The sequence below is a fragment of the Rhincodon typus genome, chromosome 22 (assembly GCF_021869965.1).
Source record: "Rhincodon typus isolate 14 chromosome 22, sRhiTyp1.1, whole genome shotgun sequence".
NCBI lineage: Eukaryota > Metazoa > Chordata > Chondrichthyes > Orectolobiformes > Rhincodontidae > Rhincodon > Rhincodon typus.
Window position 1 is genome coordinate 14,685,301 of NC_063353.1, and position 15,677 is coordinate 14,700,977.

Sequence of the window (15,677 nt, forward strand, 5' to 3'; positions counted from 1 at the left end):
TGGCCTTTAAATATAGTCCTCATACCTTTGATCCCAGAGGATCCTAGTAAGGCTGAGAACTTACTGCCTGTTCACACCATCAGATTTGCTGTTCAACTTGCAAAACAACTCGCAAGTTGCATGAAAACTCATCCTGGCCCTGAGCAGAAGTAACAATTTTCAAAACACATAATGCCATTACTTAGACTCCATAATGTCTTTATCGATAGTATTAGTAGTAATTAGTAGATTCTGGACTTAAAAGCCCAGTTTCTTTATCTACTTCATGATTAGTAAAAATCATTGTATAGGACCTGAAACCTGTTCATTCCTCCATCACTGATGTCAACAGGATCCAGATGATATATCTTTTATAGCAAGAGCTTGTGCGAGGTCTTCCTGTTCCTATATAATGTTGCACTTCATTTTCTGAATGATGACAATCATTACCTCAAAAGTGTCTTGTGCTTTTGTTTGACCTAGTTGCTAGCAATCCCATTTTATTTGTTTCACATACAATACTGGTCTCAACTGTTCAACCATAGTAGATGGACTCTCAGAGCTCAGAAATCAAATGAAAAGTAGTTACAAGCTAGGTACACTTCAGTGTTAACTCCAGGTCAACTCAGTCACTTGTTTAGAGATAACAAGGTGTAGAGCTGGATGAACACAGCAGGCCAAGCAGCATCATAGGAGCAGGAAGGCTGACGTTTCGGGCCTAGACCCTTCATCAGAAATGGGGGAGGGGAAGGGGGTTCTGAAATAAATAGGGAGAGAGAGGGAGATGGATAGAAGATGGATAGAGGAGAAGATAGGTGGAGAGGAAACAGACAGGTCAAAGAGGCGGGGATGGAGCCAGTAAAGGTGAGTGTAGGTGGGAGGTAGGGAGGAGATAGGTCAGTCCAGGGAGGATGGACAGGTCAAGGGGGCGGGATGAGGTTAGTAGGTAGGAAATGGGGGTGCGGCTTGAGGTGGGAGGGGGGGATAGGTGGGAGGAAGAATAGGTTAGGGAGGCGGGGACGAGCTGGACTGGTTTTGGGATGTGGTAGTGGGAGGGGAGATTTTGAAGCTTGTGAAATCCACATTGATACCATTAGGCTCACCTTTACTGGCTCCATCCCCGCCTCTTTAACCTGTCTGTTTCCTCTCCACCTATCTTCTCCTCTATCCATCTTCTATCCGTCTCCCCCTCTCTCCCTATTTATTTCAGAATCCCCTTCCCCTCCCCCATTTCTGATGAAGGGTCTAGGCCCGAAACGTCAGCCTTCCTGCTCCTATGATGCTGCTTGGTCTGCTGTGTTCATCCAGCTCTACACCTTGTTATCTCAGATTCTCCAGCATCTGCAGTTCCTACTATCTCAGTCACTTGTTTTCTCACCCTGTAGATCTGATCAAAGTGATTGCCTCTCATTGATCTGAAACATCTCAAAACTATGCCAATTAAAAACCATTATACTGATTCAAATGCAGCATAGGGATGCAACGGCCAGTGACAGTAACAGTCTGCTTCAACACAATTAAACTGCCCTGTAGGAAATGTTCAAAGTTGATTAAAAGTTATGATGAATAGCTTTATTTGGATAATGTTCACACTAAGGGCTAATTTCCTGCGGCAGACAGTACTGCGGGCTGCCAATTATCTGACATTCTTCAAAAGTTATCAATGCAACAAGCCATGGAGATAACATCACACAACTCTGCTTATTCCTATAGCATCAACACAAGTCTGCATAGCAGCTGTACATGAACAAAACCCCCTTGGTGCCACCTCATAGGATCACACCAGTATTTTTTATTTAGTGTTTTTTAGAAGCTGTGGACTAAAATGAGAAAAACTATTTTAAAAACAGTATTTTGTAATGATGGCTGCATGGTTGGAAAGCAAGTAACCTGATACCCGTGGCAAGTATTATGTTGTACAGCTGTTTGAACAAACAGTAATTGAACACAAATTGGGGCTGAGAGGTTCTGTGTACATATACAGTTGGTTGGCAACAAAAGGTTGATTGTCCTAAGGACTCATGACCAGTTACTGATGACATGGCTTATTCAGGGTAACTGAACAGCTTGGGGTTGGGAACTAGTTATTGAGAAGAGATTTGATCTCCATCAGGTCATAAACTTTCTCTCCATTCTGTGAAGACAAAACTCACCATAAACCTGAGGAAAAGAAGTTACTCATTCCTTCGGCAATTGTTATAATCTTTGACTTATAATCAGAGACATTTTACAGCTGAACCAGCCATGCTGCGCCTCTTGTAAACAAGTGGAAGCATTTGGAAAAGGGAAGGCAGGAAGGGATTTTTTGGATTCACAAGAACCAATTCAATAGAGTTTATGGACAAAGACTACTAAACTGTCTTTCCAGGTTCTTCCCATGTCCATCTGTTCTTTTTTCCCAGTCTATATTTGTGTGTGTGTGTGTGTGTGTGTGTGTGTGTGTGAGAGAGAGAGAGAGAGAGAGAGAGAGAAGGTTTAGAGTTTAATATGTACTTCTTACTAAGTACAGAAACCTGCTGTTTGCTTTCTTTCAATCTGAGTCTGAAAATCAGGGTAAATTGGAAAATGTTGTATATTTATTTTAAAATCTTTCATTTTTATAATGAATCTGGAAATTGTGGGGCTTGATTTCTAGCACAGTACTCTGGTGAGTTGTGACACTACAGAATTGAAAAAAAATGATGCGGAGCTGTTCTATCATGTGCTTACAAACTCAACTTAGGCTTTCCTTTTGCTAGTAAGTTGGTGCTGCTTTCTTCTTTGCAAATATTTTATCCTCACCCTTAAAATATCCACAATTCTTTACATTTCAATTGAATTCTAAATTTTCCTGTCCAGTCATTAGGCTATCTGTGTGCTGTATGTGAAGTCGGTGCACATCGTTCCTGCTGAGTTCTGCATTATATTTACCCGTTTGGAATAAAATGCACCTATATTATCATTTTGTTTCATTATTCCTGTAGCTTTCTTCAATAATGGATTCAAAATCTCTGGAATATAATGTTATGGATAACTGATGTTCTTGAATGGATAGATTCAATGGGTATCTGCTGTCAAATTTGTGGATGTGTGCTCAAAGGTATTCTTTGCAAGAAATCCTAACCACAGAACTATCTACAGGTTGGGACTCATCCTATGATAATCAAGAGCATTTACAGTTTCTAAAACTGTTATATATGTATTTTTGTTTGTGTTATCCAACATTTAATGTTATTGTGTCATGCATTTTCATTGTTGGCAGCTAGAAATCATCCTCTTGTTTTATGAAAACAACTGCTCTCACTAGAGATGAGGAGGAATTGTGCCAATCTATACCCCTGGGGGAGAAAAGAAACAGCATTAGACACCAAATAATAGCCAGAATGGCTCTGTACTATTTTGTAAAAGAATCAGAAGTGGAGTTGTGTATTATTAAAGCAGAGCACCATTCAATTCGAAAATTCTCAAAATTGGATTGGGGTAACTAAAATATGATACCTGACTGTGATAAAGTGATATTGCACTGGAAATGTTAACTTTTCTCTTTCCTGGAATGCTACCAGACTTGCCCAGTTTCTGTTTCTAAATCAGATTTACAGCATCCAGAATGTTTACTTTTGAAACATCGCTGCTCATCCTTCTCTCCTTCTGGAGCTTCACTAAACAATTTGTTTTGCCTTCATGTGCAATGCAACTAACTGTTCTTAGCTGTTCTAAGAAAGTATTATAATCACTTTGAATTCAAATGAGAGGTGTATTAAGTCACTTCAAAGAATATTGAGAATTAGCCATATAGCACTATAGTCACATGTAGACAGAACTGGACGAGAATCACAGGGATAGCAGCAACTGCAGATGCTGGAGAATCCGAGACAACAAGGCGCAGAGCTGGATGAACACAGCAGGCCGAGCAGCATCGTGATCTCATCCATGAAAGATACTTATGAGCTGTTTGAGGTTTTGCACTTTTCCAGCAACTTTTATGGTCATTTTATTTCTCTGTTCCAGGGAAAACTGTAGTAAATGGGTATGAGGGGGAAAACTCTTCACATTTTGGAGTCATAACTAGCACAAAAGAAGGTGGTTGTGGTTGATGGAGGTCAATCATTTGAGTTCTAGGATGTGACTGCAGGAGTTGCTAGGCTGAACCAAATTTAACTGCTTGGTTAATGATTTGGAACTGTCGTCCTAATAGAACTATGGGCGTATCTATTTTCCACCATCCCCCCATGACTCCTCATGACAATTAAAGATTGTCAATAGCTACAAGCCAATGGCCACAACTCAATTTAAAAAACATCAAATTTATCAATTATGATCCTATTGAACTAAGTTCAGTATTACAGTATAAAATATGTTAAAAATTAATTATTCTTTAATGGTAAGAGAACAATGTTTACATCTTTTTTTCTAAAATTTGTAGCAAAATTTTCTTAGCCAACTTGACATGACCCCACTGACTGAACCCATTGAACATGCTGCTGTACTGACTGAACGTATTGTGTCAAATTGTATGGGCTTACCCAAGCATCTAAATGGAAGGTAGGTGTGAACTGCAATAAGTTAGGAGACTTTGGAATTACATTTTTACATTGGCTTAAAAAAATGCCACATGTATTTTGAAGATTGCTGTTGGCTGCAATATCTCTCACGAAGCTCACTAGTTTGGGCCTCTAGTGGATCCTCTGTCTGCTATGTAATTGCCTACCTGACTATGGCCAGTCGTTGGGGTGCACACCTTTTTCCTTAATTCTATCAGCATGTTACAATACCTGAGGTCAGAAGGAACTGCAGTAAGCAAAATGGCCTGCTGTAGAAGGAGGAAGAGGCATTTCTTGTGCTGAATTGCCTCCAGTAGTTTTGAAATATTTTATGCTGTTCCTGGGCCTTCTGTATGAAAAATGACCTATCAGTGACTACGCATACTCTTAATCAGAAAAAGCTCAGAGGCCTACGCTTTGACGTTTGAAAGCTTATTACCATGGCCTACAAACATATATACAAAAACAACAAATTGTGATTTAATTGGAACACACTTGGAGTATCTGCATGTAAACATTTCTTGTCTGAGGTACTGGAGAAGGTGCAAGAAATGTTTACAGGATGACACCTGAACTGAGTTTTTTTTTTATTAACCTAATTTTCCAATCACCTTGTACAGAGATGATATTACACATCTCTTGAACAGTTGAGACTTGCTTCTGTCTCTTGGTCCAGGGGTATGATCTGAGAGATTATACTTACCAGAAAAGATTGAACAGTTGCGGATGATGCCTCCTCTTATGGATCTTCTTGAGTATGATAATATCAGAGTAATGGATCACCCATTTAAAACACAGATGAGGACGTTTCTCTGACAATAGCAAATCTGTGGAATGTTTAACCATAGAGGGCTGTTCAGGCTAGGCGGTTTAGTATTTTCAAGGTCAAGATTGATACATTTCTGATCATAAGGGTATCAACAGTTGTGGGAATAAGGTAGTAATTTGGAACTGAGGATTATCAGACCAGCTGTGATCTCATTGAATGGCAGAACAGACTTGATGGGATGAATGGCCCAGTTCTGCTCCTACATCTTATGATGTTACCGAGCAAACAGAAGGTGAAGGATGATCTGAAAGAGATGCTTAACATTATGAATGAGTTGGGCAGACTATCATCTTGTATAAAAACGTTTCCATTTGTGGAGATAAAAACTATGTTGCATTAATAAAAGAGTCACTAAAAAATCCAATATATAATTCTGGAGGAATGTCTTTATCTAGAGTTAGGATCAAAACTTGCTTAATTATCATATAGAGTGGCTGAGGTAAATAACAAATGCATTTAAAGGACACTAGATAAGCACAAAGGAAAGGGGAGTAGAAGTTATTCTGATAAGATTGGATGAAAATGAGTAAGAGGAGGCTCATTTACAGCACTAACATTGGCATAGACTAATTGAGTTGGGTGGCTTTTTCAGTGCTGTGTGTTCTATGTAATTTTCCTAAACATTTTTAACTCAGGAGGATAGAAATAGAAAGATAGGGCAGATGAATGCATGGCTGAGGAGCTGGTGTAGGGGGTCGGGTTTTCAGTTCTTGGATCATTGGGATCTCATCTGGAGTAGAGGTGACCTGCACAAGAGGGATAGGTTACACTTGAATCAGAGGGGGTCCAATATCCTTGCAGGGAGATTTGCTAGTGTTACCCGGGAGGGTTTCAATTAGTTTGGCAGGGGAGTGGGACTCTGAATAAAAGAGGGGCCATTGAGAAATCAAGGAAAATGCATTAGCTATTGAGAGCTAATATTCAGGATCGCCAGGGGCACAGTAAAGGGAAGGAAAAGACTTCTAGTTTAAAGTGTATTTATTTCAACGCATGAGGCCTGACTGGTAAGACAGATGAGTTCAGAGCATAGATTGACTCTAGGGACTGGGATAGTATAGCCATAACAGAAACATGGCTGAGAATAGGGCAGGACTGGCAGCTCAATGTTCCAGGATACAGAAGCTACAGGTGTGACAGAAGTACAAGAAAGCAAGAAGGGGGAATTACCCTTTTGATAAGGGAGGACATAACAACAGTGCTGAGAGAGGATATTCTCAAGGGGTCATCTAATGAGGCCATACGTTTAGAACTTAGAAACGAGAAGGGGATGGTCACTCTGTTAGGATTGCATTATAGAACCCCAAATAGCCAATGGGTACTAGAGAAGCAGAGGTGTAGAGAGATTGCAGATACCTGTAGGAATAACAGAGTAGTATTGGTTGGAGATTTTAATTTCCCCTGTGTTGACTGGGTCACTCAGAGTGTAAAAGGCCCGGACAGGGTGGAATTTGTCAAATGTGTCCAAGAAAGTTTCCGAAGTCAATACGTAGAGGGCCCTACTTGGAAGGGTGCAACACTGGATTAGGAAACGAGGTCAGGCAAGTGACTGAAGTGTCAATCGGAGAGCACTTTGGGTCCAGTGACCATAACTCTCTTAGTTTTGACATAGTTATGGAAAAAGATAGGACAGGTCCACAGGTTAAGGTGCTAAACTGGAGCAGGGCCAATTTTAGGGCCATTAGGCAGGATCTAGCAGCGGTTGATTGGCTGAGTATGTTTGAACGAAAAGGAATGACTGTTAAATGGGAGGCTTTTAAAAGTGTGATATCAAGAGTCCAGGGACAGTATATCCCTGTTAGAATGAAGGAAAAAGCTAGAGGTTTAGGGATTCCTGGTTGACGAGGGATATTGAGGCTCTTGTCAGGAAAAAGAAGAAGGCATACATTGGGTTTAAGCTATTGGGCTCAAGTGAATCCCTAGATGACTATATAAGGTGTAGGAGCACACTTAAGAGGGAAATCAGAAGAGCAAAAGGAGGGTTTGAGATGGATCTGGCAGATAAGGTTAAAGATAATCCCAAGAGATTCTATAGCTATATTAAGAGTAAAAGGGTGGCTAGGGAGAGAATAGGTCCCCTTAAAGATCAGCATGCAGCATGGCCGTCTATGTGTGGAGCCACAGGAGATGGGGAAGATTTTTCATTAATATTTCTCCTGTGTATTCTAAGGAGAGAATCATAGATGCTAAGGAAATAAGGGAAACAGTGGGGATGTTTTGGACCACATACATATTACCAGAGAGGAGATATTTGCAGTCTTAGGTCACATTAAAGTGGATAAATCTCCCAGGACTGATCAAGTCCATCCTTGGATGTTATGGGAGGCTAGGGAAGAAATTGAAGATGCCCTTACAGAAACGTTTGCTTCATCTTTAGCCACTGGTAAACTTCCAGAAGACTGGAGGGTGGCTAACGTTGTTCCATTGTTTAAGAAAAGTAGCAAAGACAAAAGCCAGGGAACTACAGGCCAGTGAGCCATTGGTAGGCAAGTTATGCGAGAGGATACTGAGGGACAGAATCAACCATCATTTGGATAGTCAAGGTCTGATTAGGGATAGTCAGCATGGATATGTACACGGGAAGTCATGTCTGTGAAATCTTCTAGAGTTTTTAGAAGAGGTAACCAAGAGGATAGATGAGGGTAGGGCAGTGGATGTTGTCTATATGGACTTTTAGTAAGCCATTTGACAAGGTCCCACATGGCAGACTAGTCACGAAGGTTAGGTTGCAGGAATCCAGGGAAAGCTTGCTAATTGGATTTAAAATTGGCTCGAAGGTAGGAAGTGGAGGTGATGGTTGAAGGTTGTTTCTCGGACTGGAGGGCTGTGACTAGTGGTGTACCACAGAGGTCGGTGCTGGGACCTTTGTTATTTGTTATTTAGATAAATGATCTGGATGTGAATGTACAAGGCAGGATTAGTAAGTTTGCAGATGATACAAAATTAGGAGGTATCGTTGATAGTGAGGAAGGTTATCAAAAATTACAGCGGGATCTTGATCAGATGGGTAAGTGGGCTGAGGATTGGCAAATGCAATTCAATACAGATAATTGTGAGGTGTTGCACTTTGGAAAATCAAACCAAGATAGGACTTACACAGTAATTGGTAAGGTCCTGAGGGGTGTTGTGGAACAGAGGGACCTAGGACTACAAGTACATAGTTCATTGAAAGCGGTGTCACAGGTGGAGAGGGTGGTGAAGAAGGCATTTAGCATGCTGGCCATCATCGGTCAAGGCATTGAGTATAGGAGTTGAGATGTTATGTTACAGTTGTGTAAGTTGTTTGTGAGGCTGCATTTGGAGTATTGTGTACAGTTTTGGTCACTGTTACAGGAAAGACATAGTTAAACTAGAAAGTGTGCAAAGAAGATTTATGAGGGTGATGCCAGGACTAGTAGGCCTGAATTATAGGGAGAGCTTGGCCAGGATTGAACTCTATTCCTTGGAACGTAGAAGAATTAGGGGTGACCTTATTGAAGTATATAAAATCATGAAGAGCACAGATAGGTTGAATGCATATAGTCTTTTTCCCAGGGATGGAGAATTGAAAACTAGAGGGCATAGGTTTAAGGCAAGAGTGAAAAGATTTAAGAAGGACCTGAGGGGACACTTCTTCGTGTAGTGAGTCATGCATATATGGAATGGGCTGCCAGAGAAAGTGGTTGAGGCAGGCACAATAGCAACATTTAAAAAACATTTGGATAGGTGCATGGTTGGGAAGTGTCTAGAGGGACCAACTGCAGGCAATGAGAACTAGCCAAGTGGGCACCATGGTCAGCATGGACCAGTTTGGACTGAAAGGCCTGTTTCCATGCTGTATTACTCTATGTCTCTATAAATTGTGATAAATGTTGAGTAGTTTGACCAGTCGCATTGCATCTGGAATACAACACTTCACATCTACCTTTAAAATAAGAAAAAGTTAGGGTCTAGGCTACCTTCTTAAAACATTTTGTGGGGTCTGGTCTGGTCTGGTCCATAACAAATTGGGGGCTCATTCGGGATCAAAATCTATAATTCTTAGTTGGGTTTAGGATTGTTGGACTGAGAGGTGGTGAATGGTAGGTGTTAGTGTCTTTTATTTCGGGTGTTGAATTCAGTTGGTTTAAACAGGGTGTGCCCTGGGTAGTAATGGCTCTTTTCTGAGGGTGGAAGAAGTGACTTTGGGGGGTTTACAAAAAGAAACCAAGGCAAAGCTGTTGCAATTGGCAGTCAAGATAGAGTTGAGGTTGCCTGGGTCTGCGTGAAAAGATGAGGTAGTTGCAGCAATAGCTCGACATTTAAAATTGCTGGAAATGCCATCGGAATCTTTGGAAATGGCTAGAATTCAATTGCAGATAAAACAGCTTGAACATGAAAAGAGAATGAAGCAGTTTGAATTGCGAATAATAGCAGAGGGAAAAGAGCAGGACAGGAAGGCCCTAGCAGAAGCAACAGAAAGAGAGAGAAAAGAAAGATAAAGAATCAGTTTGAAGTTCAGAAGTTGGCAATTAGAGAGGAAAGTTGACTTAAAAGGGCAGAGGTGAAGGTAGATTTAGTGAGCAGGATAGTGATGACGAGCAAACCCATTGTAACCAAAGGCCTGGTGGGGATCTGTTTAAATATGTCAACGTATTGCCTGAATTCGATGAGAAGGACATAGAAGCCTTTTTCATTTCATTTGAGAAACAGGCTCAACAAATGAAGTGGCTGGTGACCACCTGGGTATAGTTGATCCAAAAAAAGTTGGTAGGTAAAGCTAGTGAGGTCTTTAAATCACCATCAGATGAGGTTTCTGAGGAATATAAGGAGGTGAAGAAAGCCATCATAAGTGCATATGAGCCTGTACCAGAAGTCTACAGACAACGTTTCAGGAATAAAAACCGAGAGATCTGCAGATGCTGTAAATCAGGAACAAAAACAGAAGGGTACTAGATGTTAACTCTGATTTTTTCTTCACAGATACTGCCAGACCTGCTGAGCTTTTCCAGCAACTCCTGTTTTTGTTCAACGTTTCAGGAATTTAAGGAGAGACCGTGGTCACACGTACATTGAGTTTGAAAGGATCAAACAAAGCAGTTTTGTTAGGTGGATAGATTAAACATATGACACTATTAGAGAGACAGTTATTTTGGAGGAGTTCAAAAATTCACTTCCTTAAGTAGTGAGAACTCATGTGGAAGATCAGAGAGTTAAAACTGCAAGATTAGCAGCTGAAATGGCTGATGATTATGAGTTGGTTCATAAATCAGAGTTTGGCTTCCAACATCAATTTCAATCTGTGAGGGGTAGAATTTGAAGAAAAAAGAAATCCTCAGGTGGTAAGGGAAAAGGAGATCTCATTGAAGATAATAAGGACAGTTTATTACAGGATAAAAAGTAAACCCATGAAGGGAAAGGGAAGTAAAAAAACTCAGGTATTTTCACTGTAATAAAGTAAGCCACATGAAATCGCAGTGTTGGTAGTTTAGAAAAAGCACTGGGAAGACAGATGTGGGAAAACAGGATAACCCAGTACATTTTGTTGAAGTGGTAAAAGAAAGCACAGTGGAAGCTAAAAATCTGCACCAGATTGTACAACCTGGTCAGGAGTGGTTGAGAAGAAAGTGCCAGATCATCTTAAACCATTTACTTGCAAGAGTAAGGTTTACTTGCGTATACCAGGAGAAGCAGGTAAAAAATTACAATTTTAAGAGATACAGGAGCATGTCAATCTTTGATGTTGAGAGGTGAGGAGATATGTAATTCAGAAAGACAATTGCCAAAAACAAATTTGAGTTCTTGGTGAGATGAGAAGTGCTCCATTATGTAAAGTGAGGTTGGCGTGTCCGGTGAAAAGTGGAGAAGTGATGGTAGGAGTACCGGAGGAACTTTTGGCTCCAGGAATACAATTCTTCCTTCATAACGACATAGCTAGATCACAGGTAAGAGTGCTGCCTACTGTGGTTGCAAAGCCAGTGGAAAATCAGGGAGCTGAGGTATTACACAAAGTAAATCCTGAGATTTTTCCTGACTGTATGATAACAAGCTCACAAAGGCACAAGGTTGAAGCAGGAGGAAAAGTTGAAGAGTAAAGATAAGGAAGTTGAAGTACAGCTATCAGAGACAATGTTTGATCGAATGGTTGAGAAAAAAACAAGAACAGGTGGAGGACAAAATGGATATTTTTAGTTCAGAGAAATTATCTGAGTTGCAACAGAAAGATGAAAGACAAGAACCAGACAAATCAAAAATTTGCAATTTTGCTAGTGGAGATAAAGTATTAGTGTTATTTCCAGTGATAGGTGAACCTTTAAAAGCAAGGTTTAGTGGACCTTACCAAATCTAAAGGAGATTGAGTGAGGTGAATTATTTGATAGGAATGCCAGATAGAAAAAAATCTCACAGAGTGTGCCATGTGAATATGCTCAAAAGGTATTTTGATAGAGAAGGAAAACAAAACAGGAATCTGTTATTGGTTACAACACAGAGTGAAGAACCACATTCAGAGGATTCTGAAGTGGACATTCTTCAAATTAAATTGGACAATGAGGAAGTTCTCAAAAATTGGGATGAATTATTGAATTACCTTCCAGAGGAAAATTGAAATGACCTGAAAGAGTTATTACAATAACTTGGGGAGATATGTGGAAATAAGCTGGGAAGTACTAATCTAATTGTGAATGATGTAGATAAAGGAAATGCTGTTCCAATTAAGCAACATCCTTATAGACTTAAGCCCTAAAGTTGTCACAGGTTCAAAAACATATTGAATGCATGCTCAAAGACAACATAATCAAAGTGAGTTGCAGCGATTGGAGCTCACCCATAGTAATAGTGCCAAAACCAGATGGTATCCAACAATCATGTGCAGACAATTGTAAAGTCAATATGGTTACAAAGTTTGATTCATATCCTGTTCCACGTTTGGAAGACTGTATTGTGAAGGTGGGACAAGCAACTTATATTTCTAAGTTGGACTTACTCAGAGGATACTGGCAGGTACCTTTACCTGAAAGAGCAAAGACAATTTCGGCTTTCACGGCACTGAATGGACTATACCAGTTCAAAGTCATGCTGTTTGGTATGAAAAATGCACCAGCCAAATTTCAAAGACTAACTAGTAAAGTCATTTCTGGATTAACCAGTTGTGTGGTAAACATCAACGACCTGGTGATTTTTAGTCACACATTGAAGGAACATTTGCAGCATTTATTGGAATTATTCAATCGACTTTGGGAGGCAGGCTTGGTGATCAACCTAGCTAAGAGTGAATTTACAAAAGCTCAAGTCACGTTCCTGGGTCATGTTATTGAACGTGGACAGATGGCCCCATGGGACGTAGAAACAAAGATTATTGGGGAGTTTCCCATTACCATCGACAAAGAGAGCAGTATGAGAAACATAGAAATAGAGAAGATAGAAGCAGGACGAGGCCATTCGGACACTTGAGCCTCCCCTGCCATTCTCCAAGATCATGGCTGATTGTCCAACTCAATAGCCTAATCCAGCTTTCTATCCATAAACTTTGATCCCATTCACCTCAAGTGCTATATCTAGTTGCTTCTTGAATACATTCAATGTTTTGGCATCAACTACTTCCTGTGGTAATGAATTCCACAGGCTCACCACTCTTTGGGTGAAGAAATATCTCTTCATCTCTGTCCTAAATCGTCTATCCCGAATCCTCATACTATGACTCCTGGTTCTGAACACACCCACCATCAGGAAGATCCTCCCTGCATCTATGCTGTCCAGTCCTGTTAGAATTTTATAAGTCTCTATGAGATCCCCCTCATTCATCTGAGCTCCAGCAAAAACAATCCCAACCTCGTCAATCTCTCCTCATACATCAGACCTGCCATGCCCGAATCAGCCTGGTAAACCTTTGCTGCACTCCCTCAAGAGCATCCTCCCTCAGAAAAGGAGATCAAAACTGCACATAATATTCCAGGTGTGGTCTCACCAAGGCCCTGTACAACTGCAACAACACATATCTGCTCCTGTACTTGAAACCTCTCGCAATGAAGGCCAACATACCATTTGCCTTCTTTATTGCTTGCTGCACCTGCATGCTTACCTTCAGCAAATGGTGCACAAGGACGCCCAGATCCCGCTGCACACTCCCCGTCCCAATTTACAGTCATTCAGGTGGTCATCTGCCTTCTTGTTTTTGCTTCCGAAGTGAATAATCTCACACTTATCCAAATTCTACTGCATCTACCATTGATTTCCCCACTTACCCAACCTGTCAAGATCATACTGAAGGATTTCTGCATCCTCATCATAGTTCATCCTCCCATCCAACTTGGTATCATCTGCAAACTTGGAGATGTTACTACGATTCCTGGGCTTGAGTGGGTTTATCAGAAGTTCATACTGAAGTTTAGCAGTGTGGTTGCTCCATTGACTGACTTACTGACAAGTGTAGAACATTTCAGTGGGCAGTGGACTGTCAGAAGGCATTTGACAGCCTGAAAGCTGTGTTAAACGCTGCTCCAGTGTTAGACACACCTAACTATACAAAGTCAATCAAGGTGGCTATCAACATGAGTGATGTGGGTGTCCGTGTTGTACTCTTACAAGAAGATGTCAAGAAGACACAATTGTATATATTGATCATGACACACTAAAGTCTTTGGAGAAATTTAATGACAAAACTTCCTGATTGTTTAGATGGAGCTTATTAGTGCAGCCATTCAATTTGAAAATTATACATGGCAGGATGAGAAAATGTAATTTCAGATGCTTTGTTGCGACTTTGATAAAGAAAGACAGTGATGTGCGGTGGAAGGAGTAAACGGACTGAAGTAGAATGTAGTAGTGAATGTTTGCATGCTTGGAGTCAATGTAATGTATACGTATTGTAGTGTACTAGTAGAATAAGATTAAGGGTTTTAAAAATGAAGCCATCAGCTTATATTGATGGGGTTTTTTAAGGGGGGGAGGCGTGAGCATGCTGTCACTTTAAAAAGTTATTTTGTCCTGTTTTTCATTAAGAGAGGTTATAAGGCAGAACTGCCGAACTGGCTACTTGAAGACGACTTAAGTAAGCAACTTGAAGCCTTTAGCTTCTTTTAAAATTGGAATTTTAGGATCTGTGTCTAAATTGGCCTTTTTGCCAAGAGGTGTGATTATGGGAAGTTACTATATTGGAACAGTTAATTAGTAATAGGTACTGTATCTATTATTCAATTAAATTTTCCAACAGTTACTATAAATTCCTCCTTTCCTTTGTTTATATTTTAACTGTAGTATTTAAATAAATTGTGATTTGCTTAATGTCGAGTAGTTTGATCAGTCACATCATATCTGGAACACAGCATTTCACATCAACCTTTAAAATAAGAAAAAAGTTAGGGTCTAAGCTACCTTCTTAAAATATTTTGAAGTGGTCTGGTCTGATCCAAAACATGAATACCATTGAACATTAAAAGGAGAACTTGAGATGGTTTTTGCCATCTCAAAGTTATTTAATATGTAAGTTACTCACCATATCCTCCCAAACCTAGATGTTGTCCAGGTTTATATCCACTAAGACATGAGCTGTTTCAAGATCCAAGGAGTGGAGAATGTCATTGAATTTTGTACATCATCTTGCTTCATGTTTGGAGGAAGGGTGGAAAACATAGTTGAAACAGTTGAAGATGATTGGGCCCTGACACTACCTGAGGAACTCCTCCAATGATATCCTGGGACTGAGATGTCTGACCTCCAGTGCACAACCAACCTATGTGCTTGTTCTGATTTCAACTACTGGAGAATGTTCTCCAGTTCTAGTTTTGCTAGGAACCTAGGTGGTAAACTTGATCAAATGCTACCTAGATGTCAAGGAAAGTCTACTACTGGAATTCAGCTCCTTTGTTGATGTTTAGACCAAAGCTGTCTTGAGGTCAGAAGCTGAGTGGTTCTGGAGAACCCAAATTGAGCAAACAGGCTGTTGCTAAGCAACTGCTGTTTGATAGCACTGAAGATCCTTTCATTGCTATCTGATGTTTGAGAATAGACTGAAAGGACAGCAATTGTCTGTGTTAGATTTGGGCTGTTTCTTATGGACAACATAACTGGACTACTTTCCAGATTTTTGGATAGATGCCAGCATTGTAGCATATTGGAATAACTTGATAAGAGCCATGGCTGCTATGGACCGCAAGTCTTTAAAATTGTTGCTGGAATGTTGTCAGGTCCTGTAGGCCTTGTAATGGCTAATGCCTTTAGCTGTTTCTCTTTACACTTCTGGCTGAAAATGTATGAAAATATATTAGTCCCGTCTTTTGCACTGATAGAGTGGACTCCTCCCTCATTGAGGATCGGGACATTTTTGGAACCTGCACTTCGTCTTTGTTGTTTAATCATCTACCACCATTCACAACTGGATGTGGCAGGACTGTAGC

General features: G+C 40.4%; 1 protein-coding gene across 1 annotated transcript in view; it reads left to right on the forward strand.

The window, feature by feature from the left end:
- Positions 1 to 15,677, forward strand: part of LOC125485755 — a 103,639-nt gene that overhangs the window by 70,408 nt on the left and 17,554 nt on the right. Inside the window, exon 6 of the mRNA XM_048610123.1 lies at positions 4,382 to 4,500. Within this exon, the coding sequence (XP_048466080.1) occupies positions 4,382 to 4,500 (119 nt within the window). The remainder of the gene's footprint in view (positions 1 to 4,381; positions 4,501 to 15,677) is intronic.